Source organism: Pyrus communis, chromosome 7, assembly GCF_041283825.1.
Source record: "Pyrus communis isolate YQ-2024b chromosome 7, ASM4128382v1, whole genome shotgun sequence".
Lineage (NCBI taxonomy): Eukaryota > Viridiplantae > Streptophyta > Magnoliopsida > Rosales > Rosaceae > Pyrus > Pyrus communis.
In genome coordinates, this window is record NC_142571.1 from 27,296,172 (window position 1) to 27,310,562 (window position 14,391).

The 14,391-nt window shown below is 37.1% G+C and overlaps 2 protein-coding genes across 3 annotated transcripts; both read left to right on the plus strand.

The window, feature by feature from the left end:
- Nucleotides 1–1,098: 1,098 nt before the first annotated feature.
- Nucleotides 1,099–11,159, plus strand: LOC137734030 (structural maintenance of chromosomes protein 6B). 2 transcript variants are annotated; one of them, XR_011068559.2, is made up of 28 exons: nucleotides 1,099–1,428; nucleotides 1,585–1,690; nucleotides 2,057–2,190; nucleotides 2,926–2,981; nucleotides 3,272–3,358; nucleotides 3,432–3,752; nucleotides 3,971–4,090; nucleotides 4,650–4,784; nucleotides 5,531–5,607; nucleotides 5,698–5,773; nucleotides 5,936–6,010; nucleotides 6,196–6,300; nucleotides 6,549–6,718; nucleotides 6,810–6,912; nucleotides 7,025–7,137; nucleotides 7,431–7,635; nucleotides 7,839–7,964; nucleotides 8,067–8,181; nucleotides 8,270–8,355; nucleotides 8,466–8,561; nucleotides 9,080–9,216; nucleotides 9,313–9,420; nucleotides 9,898–9,977; nucleotides 10,061–10,139; nucleotides 10,230–10,287; nucleotides 10,432–10,529; nucleotides 10,656–10,750; nucleotides 10,911–11,159. XR_011068559.2 is itself a non-coding variant. In XM_068473274.2 (28 exons), the coding sequence occupies exons 1-28, from the start codon at nucleotides 1,287–1,289 to the stop codon at nucleotides 10,966–10,968; spliced, it is 3,156 nt and encodes a 1,051-aa protein (XP_068329375.2). In that variant the 5' UTR covers nucleotides 1,099–1,286; the 3' UTR covers nucleotides 10,969–11,159. The 2 variants fall into 2 exon arrangements, 1 of the variants encoding a protein (XP_068329375.2); XM_068473274.2 differs by having other exon boundaries at nucleotides 9,313–9,415.
- An 877-nt stretch (nucleotides 11,160–12,036) lies between these two features.
- On the plus strand, nucleotides 12,037–14,306 carry LOC137735698 (F-box protein At5g07670). Its single transcript, XM_068475144.2, has 2 exons — nucleotides 12,037–13,458; nucleotides 13,779–14,306. Exons 1-2 carry the CDS (start codon nucleotides 12,236–12,238, stop codon nucleotides 14,101–14,103), a joined length of 1,548 nt encoding a protein of 515 aa, XP_068331245.2. The 5' UTR covers nucleotides 12,037–12,235; the 3' UTR covers nucleotides 14,104–14,306.
- The last annotated feature ends 85 nt before the right edge of the window (nucleotides 14,307–14,391 follow it).

Below are 14,391 nucleotides of genomic sequence, written 5' to 3' on the forward strand. Positions count from 1 at the left end.
ATTTTGGCACGATATCAGGTAATGTTTTTACGAAAGATTGTGATCCGATTTTTAAACTTTCTACAACAATTCCTTGAAAACTAGACGTCAGATAAACAAAGCAATGCCAAAAGCTGGTAATGCTTGATCATGTGGGGGATTATATAGAATTTTTAGGCTATTGCGAAAATTGTAATGTGCTCCGATATTTTATACATCATAGCATACTAGAAAGTCCTAAACTCTTTGATTAGTTGTTGGTGGGCACTCCAAGGCTTCGTTTGTTATATTTTCTTAAGAGAAACTGTTTTAGCTGAGACTACAATCCTATGTTTAATGTTGTCTGAACTAACAAATAAACGAGATCAAATTGTGCACTCTTAAGTACATTTTCGTTCTTGTACTTTTATGAAATTTACCCTGCTTTGATTGTATGTTTCGTAGTGTAAAATAATCTGTTTTGCGTAATGCTTGTTCGAGTCTCGGGTGCTCTCCTTTGGTCCTTCCTAAGGAAGGAATACTCCGTCAACGGAATCTTTAACATCACGTACGTACCTCATTTAGCAAAATCTTTGACGTCAAATGCCTCAATGTTATGCAAAACTAAATTATGAGTTAAAATTAAAATAGGCCAATGAATTCCTCTAATGCAACCGAAAAATGTCTTCTTCTTATTTTATTTATTTATTTTTAACAAAATATATTATCTATCTCACAAAGGGGTGGTTCAAATTTATCTTTGGCGAAAATCGAATTTAAGACCTCTCATTTACAAGCGAAGAGGAATACTAGTAGGTCGTAATAATAAATGACAATAAAAAAAACAAATCTTTTTAAATATTGATTTGAATAAAGATAATATTGCTATTACTAGTTAATTGTGAGATTTGACCCACTCATATCGATTTAGAAAAAGAAAAAAAAACCCTCTGACACCACTTCCAATTTTCCTAGAAAGAGATCCCTTTCTGATTTTTTATATCAAGGTCACCGGATCAAATGATTCAGATCCTTGAAATTTAATCTAACAACTAAAGTTATTATAATTTTTAAAAGAAACTTCTATTTTAAATTTTAAGGATCCGATTGCTTAATCCGGTGGTTTTGGTAGAAGAGATCGAGGAGAGCCTCTTGAGGGAAAAAGAACGCGTCCCTCTCACGCCCTACTCTCTCTTCCCGCCTAAATCCTCCGGAGTCCCATCAATCAAGTCCCACCCTCTCTACCTTCCCGAGATACTCCGTCAATCTCGTCTCCTAGGGTTTTGTCTCTGCCCTTCGCGAGAACGCCATCGCACTCCGACCCAGCCATGGGTGACCCTATCTCCGGCCTCCGCCAGCGTTCCGGGTCGGGCATCGTCCAGAGAGTCAGATTGGAGAACTTCATGTGCCACAGTAGCTTGCAGATTGAGCTCGGCGACTGGGTCAATTTCATCACCGGCCAAAATGGAAGTAAGCCCTCCTCTGTCTACTTTCTCTCTCTATCAAATGCGTCTGTTTGAATTGGGTTTATGAATTGTATGTGAAATTGATCGAATTTATGGTTTTTTTGGTAAATTGGGGGTTTGAAATTGTGTATATATCAGTTGATTGTTTGTGTTTCTGTAGGTGGTAAAAGTGCAATACTGACAGCTCTGTGTGTGGCCTTTGGGTCTCGAGCTAAAGGCACTCAAAGGGCGTCGACATTGAAGGATTTCATAAAAACTGGTTGCAGGTTCGTGCCTTTTGCCCTTTTTCCACTTTTCCTTTTTTCTTAGGTATGTATGTGCACAGTATGGCTAATCATTGAATTCTGAAAGTGATATGTTATAGAAAAGAACTGTTTGTGTAGAGGGTTGTTCCACTTTGATTCCCAGTGAAAATCCAAAGATTAAACACCTGGGACTTGCAAAAGCTTTCTTCTTTCTCTTAAGAAAATTTTACGGTGAAATTTTCTGGTGGTTGAATTTCACTTCCAGTGGCCTAAATCCTAATGCATGATGGAACGTCTTAAGTGGTTTTAACTTCTCCTGTTTTTAAGTATCTGTTCTTAAACTACTTTTTGGTGTCTCACATTTTTATATGCTGTGTTATATTGCAGTAATGCTGTTGTCCAAGTGGAACTCAAAAATCAAGGGGAGGATGCTTTTAAGCCTGAAATATATGGGGACATCATAACAGTAGAGCGCAGGATTTCTGGAACCACAAGCGCCACTGTTTTGAAGGATAAACAAGGTTTAAACTTTAAATTCCTTTGCTTATACAATTTTGTTTTGCTCTCTCTGATGAGTCAGGAACGTAGTTACTTAAACATGGAGTATATAGAGTTGATTCAAATTTTATGGTGTTGACTTTGAGGTATCGAGTGAATAATTTTCTTACAGTATTGCTTGTTTGTATTTCTACCTACATAAAACGTTGATTAAACCATTGACTTTAAACTTTTAAAGTGATATTAAAGTACTTTCTCATCTTGTTTGTACTTTTTTTTGGTGAATCAGCTAGAAATATTGTTGGTTGGCATATTTGTCCTTTTGGCAGTTTCATTCTTTTGTGTTCCCATATTAAAGGTTGGCATGCAACACAGGGTTGCTTATGTATTTAAAATCTTTACAAAACATGGTTGTTGCATTTTTCTTTATCCATCTTTCTTTTACTAAACATTTGTAAACTTGTTTTAGGAAAACCATTTCTTCTCCAAAAAAAAAAAAAAAAAAAAAACGTGTTTTAGGAAAACTTCTTCTGACATGTGTCAATCTTTTGCTCCAATTTTGTTTCCCATCCTTATATCATTGAAGTAATGAAAGACCTGTGAGATGGAACTGTTCTTCGTTATGTTTTTCTTTTCTAATAATATTGATATGATTTTTTCCTTTCAAAATCTTTTATGCTGTACTATAGTGCCAGATCATTGATTCATGACGTTGTAGTTTTCATTTGACCATGTTCTCCACCTGAGGAGTTTGGCAGGAAGAAGGGTTGCTGCTCGAAAAGAGGATCTTCGAGAGCTAGTAGAACATTTTAATGTGAGTGTTTTTCCTAGTACTTGCTTAATCTGCTTTGCATCAATTATTTTTTAGAAACTATCTGTTTGCATTAAGTTAGCATGGTAGACTAAGACTAACAGGATTGTTCTCTGCTATTTTGTTGTTTCATGAAGATGATATGTTTAAATTGAGTGATAATTTTATATTTGACTGCATTTAATGTTTAATTGTTAGAGGTTTGTATCATGTCATGTGCATTTTCAACACTTCCCTTCATCAAAATTAGACTCATGCAAAGGATATTCATGCTTCAATGCATTACACTGCAGATTGATGTGGAGAATCCTTGTGTTGTCATGAGTCAAGACAAAAGCAGAGAGTTTTTGCATTCTGGGAATGACAAAGATAAATTCAAGGTGATTATTTATTTTGCGTGTTATCTGAGAACAGAGTTCAATGGTTGTGCTGTACTGACACATGATTGTTCAGTTCTTTTACAAGGCCACACTTCTTCAGCAAGTTGAAGATCTTTTGCAAAACATTGAAAAACAGTTGGAGAAGGCAGGTGTTGTTGTTGATGAATTAGAGGGCTCAATAAGACCTATTGAAAGGGAACTTAATGAGTTGCAAGAAAAGATTAAAAGCATGGAGCATGTTGAAGAAATATCTCAAAAAGCAAAACAGTTAAAAAAGAAGCTTGCTTGGTCATGGGTATATGATGTGGACAAGCAACTCCAGGAACAGAATTTGAGAATCGTCAAGCTGAAAGATCGTGTGCCTCGATGTCAAGCTAAAATTGATGAAAAAATAGTGAGTATAAAATCTTGGCATTGACAGAGATATCTTTTTAAATTTTCCTCATCGACTGTTGTCTTTCTGATTTCTTAAGAAATATTAAGTGGAAGTAAGTCTTCAGCTTTGAAAAGAATCCAGAGAATACAAACAGAAAAGATTCTAGAAGGAAAAATAGTTGTGTTTGTTTTATCTAATTTACAGGGTTCTGATAAAAAAATGTATCTATTTTACAGGGTCAAGTGGTGAAACTGAGAGAATGCTTCACCTTGAAGAAATCTGAAATTGATCAGATGATGGCAAAGACATCAGAAATTAGGAGAATGAAGGACGAATTACAGCAGACACTAACATTGGTACGTTGAAAGCTTGTTCGTTTTAGAAGTATCCTGAGTTGAAAGCTTGTTCTTTTTAGAAGTATTCTGAGTGAAGGATACATATGTTCTTGGGAGGTGATTTTCACACTCTTTTAAGCTTCTCACATACACCCTCTTATTCGTGGCCATTGGATTGAATTAATCAAATGAAACAATGGACATGATTAAACAGGGGTGCGAGAGAGGCTAAAAAGGGTGTGTGTTTATCATTTGACTTCCCCTTCCTCAGTTTCTTTATCCTAAAATTTAAAAATAAAAAAGAATGCAAGTAACTTCTTCTGCAAATGTTTTTTCACTAGTAAGTAATCTCAAAAGAAACTGCCGTTTAGTGATACATACTTCATTTTTATTTACAATTGAATTCTGAAAAAATTGTAATGTTGAAATTGCTAAGTATGTGTTACCTTTCTGAATATGCTTGCCTATTTGGTAATTAGCTATCGAATTCCTTTTTCTTTGTATTTCTGTTAATTAGTTCTTGTATGGTCGTGAAAATGTTACATCCTTTCAAGATAATGGGTGCCAAATCCTTTTTTAGGCCACGAAAGAGAAGATTGGGATTGGAGAAGAATATAGCCGCAAAGCTAACCAGATCCAGAAGTTGATGAATGCTGTTAGGTCTCTTCAGCAACAGATTGAGGATACGCAGGAGCAACATGCCAAACATACACAGGTTTTTTTTGTTTCCTGTTGTGTACAACCATATTTGAGCATTACTTCTTTGAGAGCATGCTAGTTTGTTCTTTCTTCATTTTGTTTTTCCTTCACAGAACTTTCTGTGAATACTATTCTCATTGAAGGGATGCTTTTATTGATGTAAAGATTAGATGGTTTGCATGAAAATCTCTTAAGTAGTGGTTCAGTATTAGCTCAATCAATAGGCCATGGAAATAGTAGGGGTTAATTAGTGGCTACTGAAATAGTACAGACGTCGAACTTGCCCTTGTAATATGTGAGGCTGAGCCGCTGAAGTTAGGATTACCTGGTTTTTAATAGTTGCAATTATAGAGAAAAGGGCCTGGGGTTGGAAGGAATACTGAAAAAAAAGTTTGGGTGATACCTCGGTGGTTAAAGATCCCATAAATTTGTTAACTGTAATTGCAAATTCTGGCTCACAGTTTCTTGAAGTATTTAAAGTTGTATGCAACTTTGGCTTTATACTCAAAGTCAACATTCCATCATCAAATTTAATCTCTTTAGTTATAATGAAAACAAAATATTAACTCTTGGTTGTGATATCTCAAATCAGAAATGTATTCGTCCTTTGCTTAATTCCAATAAAGGATTTATAATGAAAAATAGCCAGGGAATACAAAAATTGATTTTGTGCCTAACTAGATTACACGCAAATGGATGGGTTAATCTTCTCAAGCATCTTTAAAATATCAGCTTTTACACCACTAATTTGATATTGCTCAGGCAGAAGAATCTGCAATAGAGGAAAAGCTGAAAGAACTCCAAAATGAGGTTTCTACTGTTGAATCAATGCTTACCAGGTTGAAAGTCATAAATTTCGTCAATTTATGTTTTGCGTTGCCGTCAAGGAAGATTTAACCAAATCCCAGTTGCATCTAATGATATTTCAGGTTGAAGGAAGAGGAGAGTGCCTTATCAGAATGCATACAACAGATAAATATTGAAATCAGAGAGATAAATCAAATGGTATGAAATGTTTGGCTTGATTTAATAACTTGAAATTGTTTATCGCAAATTTTTGCACATTTTATGTAGTTAATTTCATAACTTGAAAATGCATAATTTGTTTGTCAAACTTAGATAGCTGTGATTCTTGAATGTATATATTATGACATGTTGATCTTTCAGATTCAAAATATTGACAAGAATCGCCGAGAGATCTCAAGTGTTATTCGTGAGCTTCGTCAAAACCAAACCAACAAGGTGAGGCTCTCTCTATATTGTGGTCTTAGAAGCATGTGAAATCACCAGTCTTTTCTATGTGGGATATTTCAAACGAAGTCCATTTGTACCCATCCCTTCTAAAATGCACATGCAATAGCTCACGTGCTGGCATTTTACTAGAAATAACTGTAATGCTCAGTAGGAAAAATGTTATTGTTATACAGGTGACAGCATTTGGTGGACAGCAGGTGATATACCTCCTACAATCGATTGAGAGACATCATCAAAGATTCACAAGTCCTCCTATTGGTCCAATTGGTGCCCACCTGGTAAGTGTGGAACGACTGTATTACATTCTACATAATTTGCACTCCTGTATTTCACCATACCAAATTAAATGTTTTGAATAAGAATTGTTTTTTCTGTGATGCACTTCCATAATTTCTACTGAACTTACACAGTTAATACTTAGTGTTACTTTACTCTTCAATTTACTTGTTCTTTCTAGCAAGACTCTTTTTTTACTGCCGCTTGCAACTACATGCTAAGTGATACATCTTTATGGTTGTTTCTGCAGACTTTGAATAATGGTGATGTTTGGGGCCCTGCTGTTGAACATGCCATTGGAAGGTTGCTCAATGCTTTCATTGTAACGAATCATAAAGACTCTCTTCTTCTGAGAGCATGTGCAAAAGAAGCAAAGTACAACAACGTTCAAATTATCATATATGACTTTTCATTACCAAGGTCGATATTAATTCTCAGTTTGCTGTCTCATACATACAGTGCATGTTTTCTTTCTGTGATTGCATAATTCCCCTCTTTCTTTCTGGACTAGGTTGCATATACCTCCTCACATGCTTCCACAAACAGAGCACCCAACTACTCTTTCCCGTGTTCATTCTGAAAATCATACTGTTCTAAATGTTTTGGTAGATAGGGTAAGTTACAGGCTTCTTTTGCTCGTACGATGATTTATGGTATATTCTATTAGCTGTTGATCTTGCTAGATCTGACATTTACTTTATTATTTTCTGAACTAATCTCTTCCAGGGAGATATTGAAAGGCAAGTTCTTGTACGAGATTATGACGTGGGAAAAACAGTTGCTTTTGACCAGAGGATCTCAAATTTAAAGGAGGTTGTCACTTTAGATGGTAGTAGGATGTAAGCAAAAGATAGATCTGATTCCTGTTACATATTCTTCAATTTTCACATTTACATCTGGATTGGGAAGTTTGTTTTGCTTTTAATGTCATAAATCTATTTACTGAAGTTTTGTCTAACCTTCTAGTGTAATTTTCTATTCCTCATAAAATTTGATTTTGACTGAGCAAGGTTCTATACTGTTGGTGGCAAGTTTGGAAACTGATTATTGTCTCTCAATCTTCTACCACATTCATCTGCTTCAGACGCAGTTTGGGTTTACAAATAAGCTCATATTTCTGTCTTATTTCTAGGTTTTCTCGTGGCTCTGTCCAGACAGTACTCCCTCCCAATAAGAGAGTTAGAACTGGTCGTCTTTGTAGTTCTTACGATGATCAAATTAGTGATCTTGAAAGGCAAGCGAAAAGTGTAGAAGAAGAAGATAAGCAGTGCATGAGGAGAAAAAGAAATGCAGAGCAAAACCTTCAGGATCTTCAAGAGAAGCTCCGAAATGTGAAGGTTATATTTGTTTACCTTCTCTTCTTCGAGTATGAACCTATGCTTTTGAATGCAAAATTAATATAGTTGTCCTATTGTATTTTAGTTTGAAATGTGACACTAAACTTAAGATCTCCTCGTCTAATTCACTGCTATTGATTAGTGGTCTAAATATTTCATTCTTGCTGTTTGCTAATCATATGTTGGTTCTTTCCTTTGGGTAGAGGAGGCGTGCACATGCGGACCGTGATTTGGCATCTAAGAGACTAGCGCTTCAAGACAGTGCTTATGCTGCTGAAGCTAGTACATCACCTGCATCAACTGTTGATGAGCTTCACCAAGAAATCTCAGTCTGTTGCATGATACTTTATGTTTTCATTTACTCCATTATGTATATCTTTTAAGATAAAGTTTTCTTATTTTGATGAGCTTTATCAACTGTTGATTATCAGAAAATGCAAGAGGAGATTCAAGAAAAGAAAATGTTGCTGCAAAAGTTTCGAGTGAGAACTGATGAAGCTGAAGCAAAGACCCATGATCTTAAAGTATCATATGAGAAACTATGTGGTATGGTAACTCATTTTAAGTATTAAGTATTTGGTTCCATACACGTTCTTCCCAACTTACTTTTTCTTTGTGTTCAATAAACCAATAGAGTCGGCAAAAGGAGATATTGATGCCTTTGAGAAAGCAGAGAGAGAACTGATGGAGACTGAAGAAAATCTGGCTTCTGCAGAAGAGGTCTCCTCCACTGTCCTTAAACTTACAAGCACACATATACGTGTTTTTTCAATGCCTTGTAACTCTTGTTGTTCTCTTTCTGTAAATCTAACAATTCAAAGTTATCTCAGGAGAAAGCTCATTATGAAGGTGTAATGAGGAACAAGGTACTTCGCGATATCCAAGAAGCAGAAAAAGAATTTCAGCAGCTTGAGCATCATCGTGAGGTATTGTCATCCACAGCCTATGGTTTCATTATGTCTTAATTCCTGGCAAGCAACAGCTTCATGTACTTTGCTGATTTTGTGTGTACCTTTGACACTCCCGCTTTCGCTCCTGCTTTTGTTTTATTTTTTATTAATTTGTGAATTTCCAGGTATGTGATTGTGCAAAGATAATATAGCGTGCATTGGAATTCAAATTTCTCTGCCCTTTATTTTAGGGTTGATGTCTGTACTTGTGTCTCTGAATTGTTCTTGAGAATTTGAATATTTGTGTAAGAAAGATATTGTTTTAGGTCTCATTTGGAAAGTGCATTTAAAATGAAAACGCTTTCTGCAAGAAGTGCCAGTTATGTGCTTCTTGTAGGAAGCACTTCAAATTCTTTTCCATGATTCACTTACAGTTTTACTAAGGATTGGTTTCAAAACGCACTTTCATCAAAAGTGTTTTCAGTCATTCTAAAAACACTTCCAAACAAGTAGTATCAACTAGTTGCTGAAGTTATCCACTGGCTGAACTGCAGGAGAATTGTAGAAAGGCTTCTATCCTTTGTCCTGAGAGTGAAATTATAGCTATGGGTGATTGGGATGGTAGCACCCCGGAACAGCTCAGCGCCCTATTAACCAGGCTGAATCAGAGGCTTGAGCGAGAGAGCCAGAGGTGTGTAAATTATTCTCTCTTTATTGCTTCTGATGGACAACAATTCCAAACTAAAGCTTGTAAATAAGATCTTTTTTCTTATTTGATATGTTGCAGATTCACTGAATCCATTGATGACCTCCGAATGTCATATAAGAAAAAAGAACGTAAGATTTTAGAGAGACAGAAAAAGTACAGAGCTTACCGAGAAAAGTTACATGTAAGGTGCTGCATGTGTAATGCTATGTTGGTGCTCTAACTGCAAATTTTGGATAATTATATAGCCTCCAGTTTTGCTTTCTCTCTGTTCCTTCTACAGAAATTGCATATGCTTTGTAAACTTCTATGGGGAGAAATAATTTCTTTGATTTTGATTGAAACTATATACTCAATTAATACCTCTAAGCATTTGGAGTTTGTGGATGTGGATTATTGAAGGCATATGGCCTGGGTTATCCCTTGCTTAAAGTTGCCTTTTTAATTAGGCATTGCCTAGGAAATGTTACTGCACAGCAGTGATTTTGGAGAAACAATTTATGGTAGTTTATATATGTCTGGGATGTGCCCTTTGTTCCCTGTATTCGATATGGTCTGATAACTGTCTATTCTATATCTTCTGTGGAGCGCGGTCCCCAAATGGATGAATCTTGCTGCTCAGAGTCTCATTGATGTATTTTTCCTTGTCCAATCATTTAATTGCAGGCATGCCAGAAAGCCCTAAATTTGAGACGTAGCAAGTTTGAAAGAAACGCAAATCTTTTAAAGCGCCAGTTGACATGGCAGTATGTTGTCTCTTCTCATTAACAAATCACACCACTTTTCTTTTTCAATTCTAGGTACCTTCTAATTTTTATTCTGTTCTTAGTTTTAATACCCATCTGGGAAGGAAGGGGATGAGTGGGAAAATTAAGATTGATGACAGGGAGAGGACCCTTGCTATTGAGGTAAGTTTGGTATTTCTGGACGGCTTGGTATTTCTTTTGCTAATCCTATTTTTCCTTGCAAAACTTGATGCCGTGTGCTCCTTTGCTCAGGTAAAGATGCCCCAGGATGCATCGAGCAGCACTGTTCGCGACACTAGAGGGCTTTCAGGTTTGCTTCTTAAATACTCTCCGACTGGTTGTCCATTTATTTGTGTTTTTGTGAAATCTTAGCTCAACGATTTCACTGTTTGCAGTCGGTAATATAAGTACCTAAAAAAATAAAAACATTTGTGTTAATTTGATTGTTAATCAGGTGGGGAGCGCTCCTTTTCAACGTTGTGCTTTACATTGTCTCTTCATGAAATGACGGAAGCCCCATTTAGAGCAATGGACGAGTTTGATGTTTTCATGGTACGCTTAAACCATGCCCCTTATGCCAGGAATGAAGATTGCGTTCATACTTGTCTAGGTTTTTCTGTTTAAGATTCCAAAGAATGGTTCATATCAACTATTTTTCTGCACTTATTTGATCTCCAGGATGCTGTAAGCCGGAAAATCAGTCTAGACACTCTTGTCGATTTTGCATTGGTGCAAGGATCCCAATGGATACTCATCACCCCTCACGATATCAGGTAATGCTGTAAGAAAGATTGTGATCCGGAGTTTCAGACGTTTTGCAATTCAATTTTCTTTCCGTGGATATCAGTCTGCGAAGCCTTTTTTCGTTGACGAAAACCAAACATTGCGCTTGATCAATGACATGATTTTCTGAATCTGGTTCTTTCGATGCAGTATGGTGAAGAACGGGGAGAGGATAAAGAAGCAGCAAATGGCAGCTCCTCGCTCTTGAATTGTTTCCCTGTCTAGTTTTAATTATTTAGTCATAATAATTACCCGGTAATGCTTGATTAGATGATGGTAGATATGTATTTATCAACTAACCTTTATTATCTTGATTAACTGAGGGGAGATTATATGGAATGATTGTAATTAATTATACCCTTGGGTTTTTTTATACATATTTTCAACACTTTTGGGACATTTTTATTCACTCATTTTTCTGCATTTTTATTCCCAGGCAAGTTTTAACCAAATTAAATCATTGTCTTAGGTATTAAAAATATAATCTACCGTTCATTTTTTAATGAACAATAAGATTAGTACAACGGAGCTTATGATGCACTTACAAGAAAGCTACGTTATCAAGATTAGTCATAACTAGGTTTCGAGAATATCACAAATATAGGGTGTGATTGAAATTTCTTTTTATGGAAGCGTGTTTTTTTTCTTATGCAAATATTTTTAGAATCAATTCTTAATAAAATGTACGTAAATTATGAAAAAGCATTTGAAAGAGTTTTCTGAAAAAACATATAACTGATACTTCTTGTAAAAAACACTTTTGCTAAAAAATACTTCAAGTGATTTAGAAACTATACAAAAAAAGCTTCCAATTATTTAAAAAACATTTTCAAATGAATTCATATATTGTTTTTGTCATTCACATGAGTCAAAGTTGAGACCACCTCTAAACAAGCAGACACTGATTACAATTTTACCAAATATTAGTTTACGAAAAAGAAAAAGGATTCTCACCTGATCATTTGTATGTGGATCCTCGCCGGATCTTAGGAATTTTATGATCATAACAGTTCATCGTATATCGGTTAAAAATCATTTCAAAATTTAAAATTTAAAATGAAATATAAATAGTGCCTAACAAAAATTTACTGCACGATGATATTTTCCTACGAAAAATATCAAACGATAAAAAGAAGAGTAGAAAGTCAATCATTATAGTTTGTTTTTGTTCTTTTTTTTTGGGTCCTACCCTCAGAAAAGAAATTTGAATTATAACGGCTATCTAACGATCATATTTGATGAGAGGACATTGTTTAGTGTGCTTCTGATCTAATCACATCACCAAATGAAATGGCTTTGTAATTTGTTTGGATGTGAAAACAAAAAGCGCCACACACCCAGCCCTTTCATTCAAAACTCGCAAAAAGTTTAGAGAGAGAAAATCCAGCGGTTGATAGAATACTGAGAAAATTTAGGGAGAGAGAGAGAGAGAGAGAGAGAGAGAGAGAGAGAACTGAAACAAGAAGAAAGACAAAATGGGATACAGAGAAACAGCAGAAGAAGACGACCATGAAACGATGTCGTTGCGGTGCGAGGAACCAAACCCAAAGACCAGCCCTTTACCGCCATCGAAGCGGCGGACGGCGAGGTGGTCAGACATCTGGCTCAAGAACACCACCCCTCTCAAGAACATGATCTTCGCTATGCAGCTGGCCTCGCCCAATCCGAAATCCACCCACAAAACCCTGATCCCTAATTGGGCAAACATTGACCGGACTTCCGTATTGTCCGACGAAATCCTCCTCAAGATCCTCGCCAAGCTCCCGGAATCGCAGCGGAAGCCTAGCTCCGTCGTCTGCAAGCGGTGGCTCAACCTCCACGGCCGCCTTGTACGGTCAATCAAGATCTTGGACTGGAACTTTCTCCAATCGGGTCGGTTAATTTCGCGGTTCCCCAACCTGAATCAGGTGGATCTTCTATCTGGGTCGTTGATTCCGGACCAAAATTCGGGCATTTCGTTGAGTTGTAGGATGTTGTCGGTGCATACCGGCTCCGGGTTTTCGCCGAATCAGCGAGTTTTGGAATCGAATTTGCTTCCATCTGAAGTTGTTGACAGGGGGCTTGATGGGCTGGCGAGTGGATGCCCCAACTTGAGGAAGCTTGTGGTGATTGGCGCTAGTGAATTAGGCCTGCTGAGTGTGGCCGAGGAGTGCCCCACATTGCAAGAACTGGAACTGCACAAGTGCAGTGACAATGTGCTGCGTGGGATTGCGGCGTGTGAGAATTTGCAGGTGCTGAAGCTGGTTGCAAATGTGGATGGACTTTACAGTTCAGTGGTTTCGGATATCGGATTGACAATTTTAGCTCAAGGGTGTACTAGACTGGTAAAGCTTGAGCTTTGGGGATGTGAGGGAAGCTATGATGGGATTAAGGCAATTGGGCAGTGTTGCCAAATGTTGGAGGAGCTGACTTTCTGTGATCACAGGATGGATGGTGGCTGGCTGGCCGCGCTTCCCTATTGCGAAAATTTGAAGACTTTGAGGTTTCAGTCGTGTAAGAGGATTGATACTGTTCCGGGGCCGGACGAGTACTTGAGTGCTTGTCCGGCTCTGGAAAGGTTGCACTTGGAGAAATGTCAGCTGAGGGACAAGAAGATCGTGAGAGCTTTGTTTATGGTGTGTAGGGCTGCGAAGGAGATTGTTTTTAAGAACTGTTGGGGATTGGAGAATGATATGTTCAGGCTAGCAAACACTTGCAGGTACATTGGTTCTTCTCTCTATGTTATGCCTTCCGTTGCCTGAGATTTATGTTGGCTAGTTATTCGCCGTTTAGTTATCTGGTATCAATCTACGAATGTTCTTAACGTTACGAGTAGGTTTGCTAGAACAAAAGCTACAAACTTTTCGAAGATTATTGACGATGTATTGTTGCATTTGTTATATTGCAATTGTAATGAACTGTAGATACTTCGATTTGCTTGAATTGTCGAAAGTTCATACCTTTTACTGTTCGAGTTGCTAAGATTTTTGGTGACTGAATTCTACTTGGGAATTTTATGGGTGTTTGGTGTTGTCGCAGGAGAGTGAAGTTGCTATCACTAGAAGGATGCTCAGTGCTAACAACAGAGGGTCTGGAGTCTGTAATTCTTGCCTGGAAGGGGCTCGAATGTCTTCGAGTTGCATCGTGCAAGAACTTAAAGGACAAGGAGATATCTCCTGCACTCTCAACCTTGTTTTCTACTCTCAAAGAGCTGCAATGGAGACCGGATACCAAATCTCTTCTCCCGTCGAGAATTAATGGAACCACCATAGGAAAGAAAGGCAGTAGATTTTTCAGGAAGACGCGAGATTTGAAGATGCTGTTCGATGATCAGAATCCGCTCCTTGAATTTATCCACAGATGAGATGATCATCAATGATCTCTTGTATGAAGAATGTATGAGGATGCAGAGGAAGATTGTTGTTAGTTTTAATCTTCCACAATGAGGAAACAGCCCAGGTTGTACAATTATATTACAGTTTGCCCAACCCACTTCTCCCCTAGTGAATGTTGGGCAAACCCGTTTCTCCATAACCTTAATTTTATGGTACAAATGTTTTACTTCTTCGTTCTTGTTGGTAACTTTGTCAATTGTTCCGTCAAATTGAGGGTAACTTTCACCCATCCATAGGATAATTCAATATTGCAAATA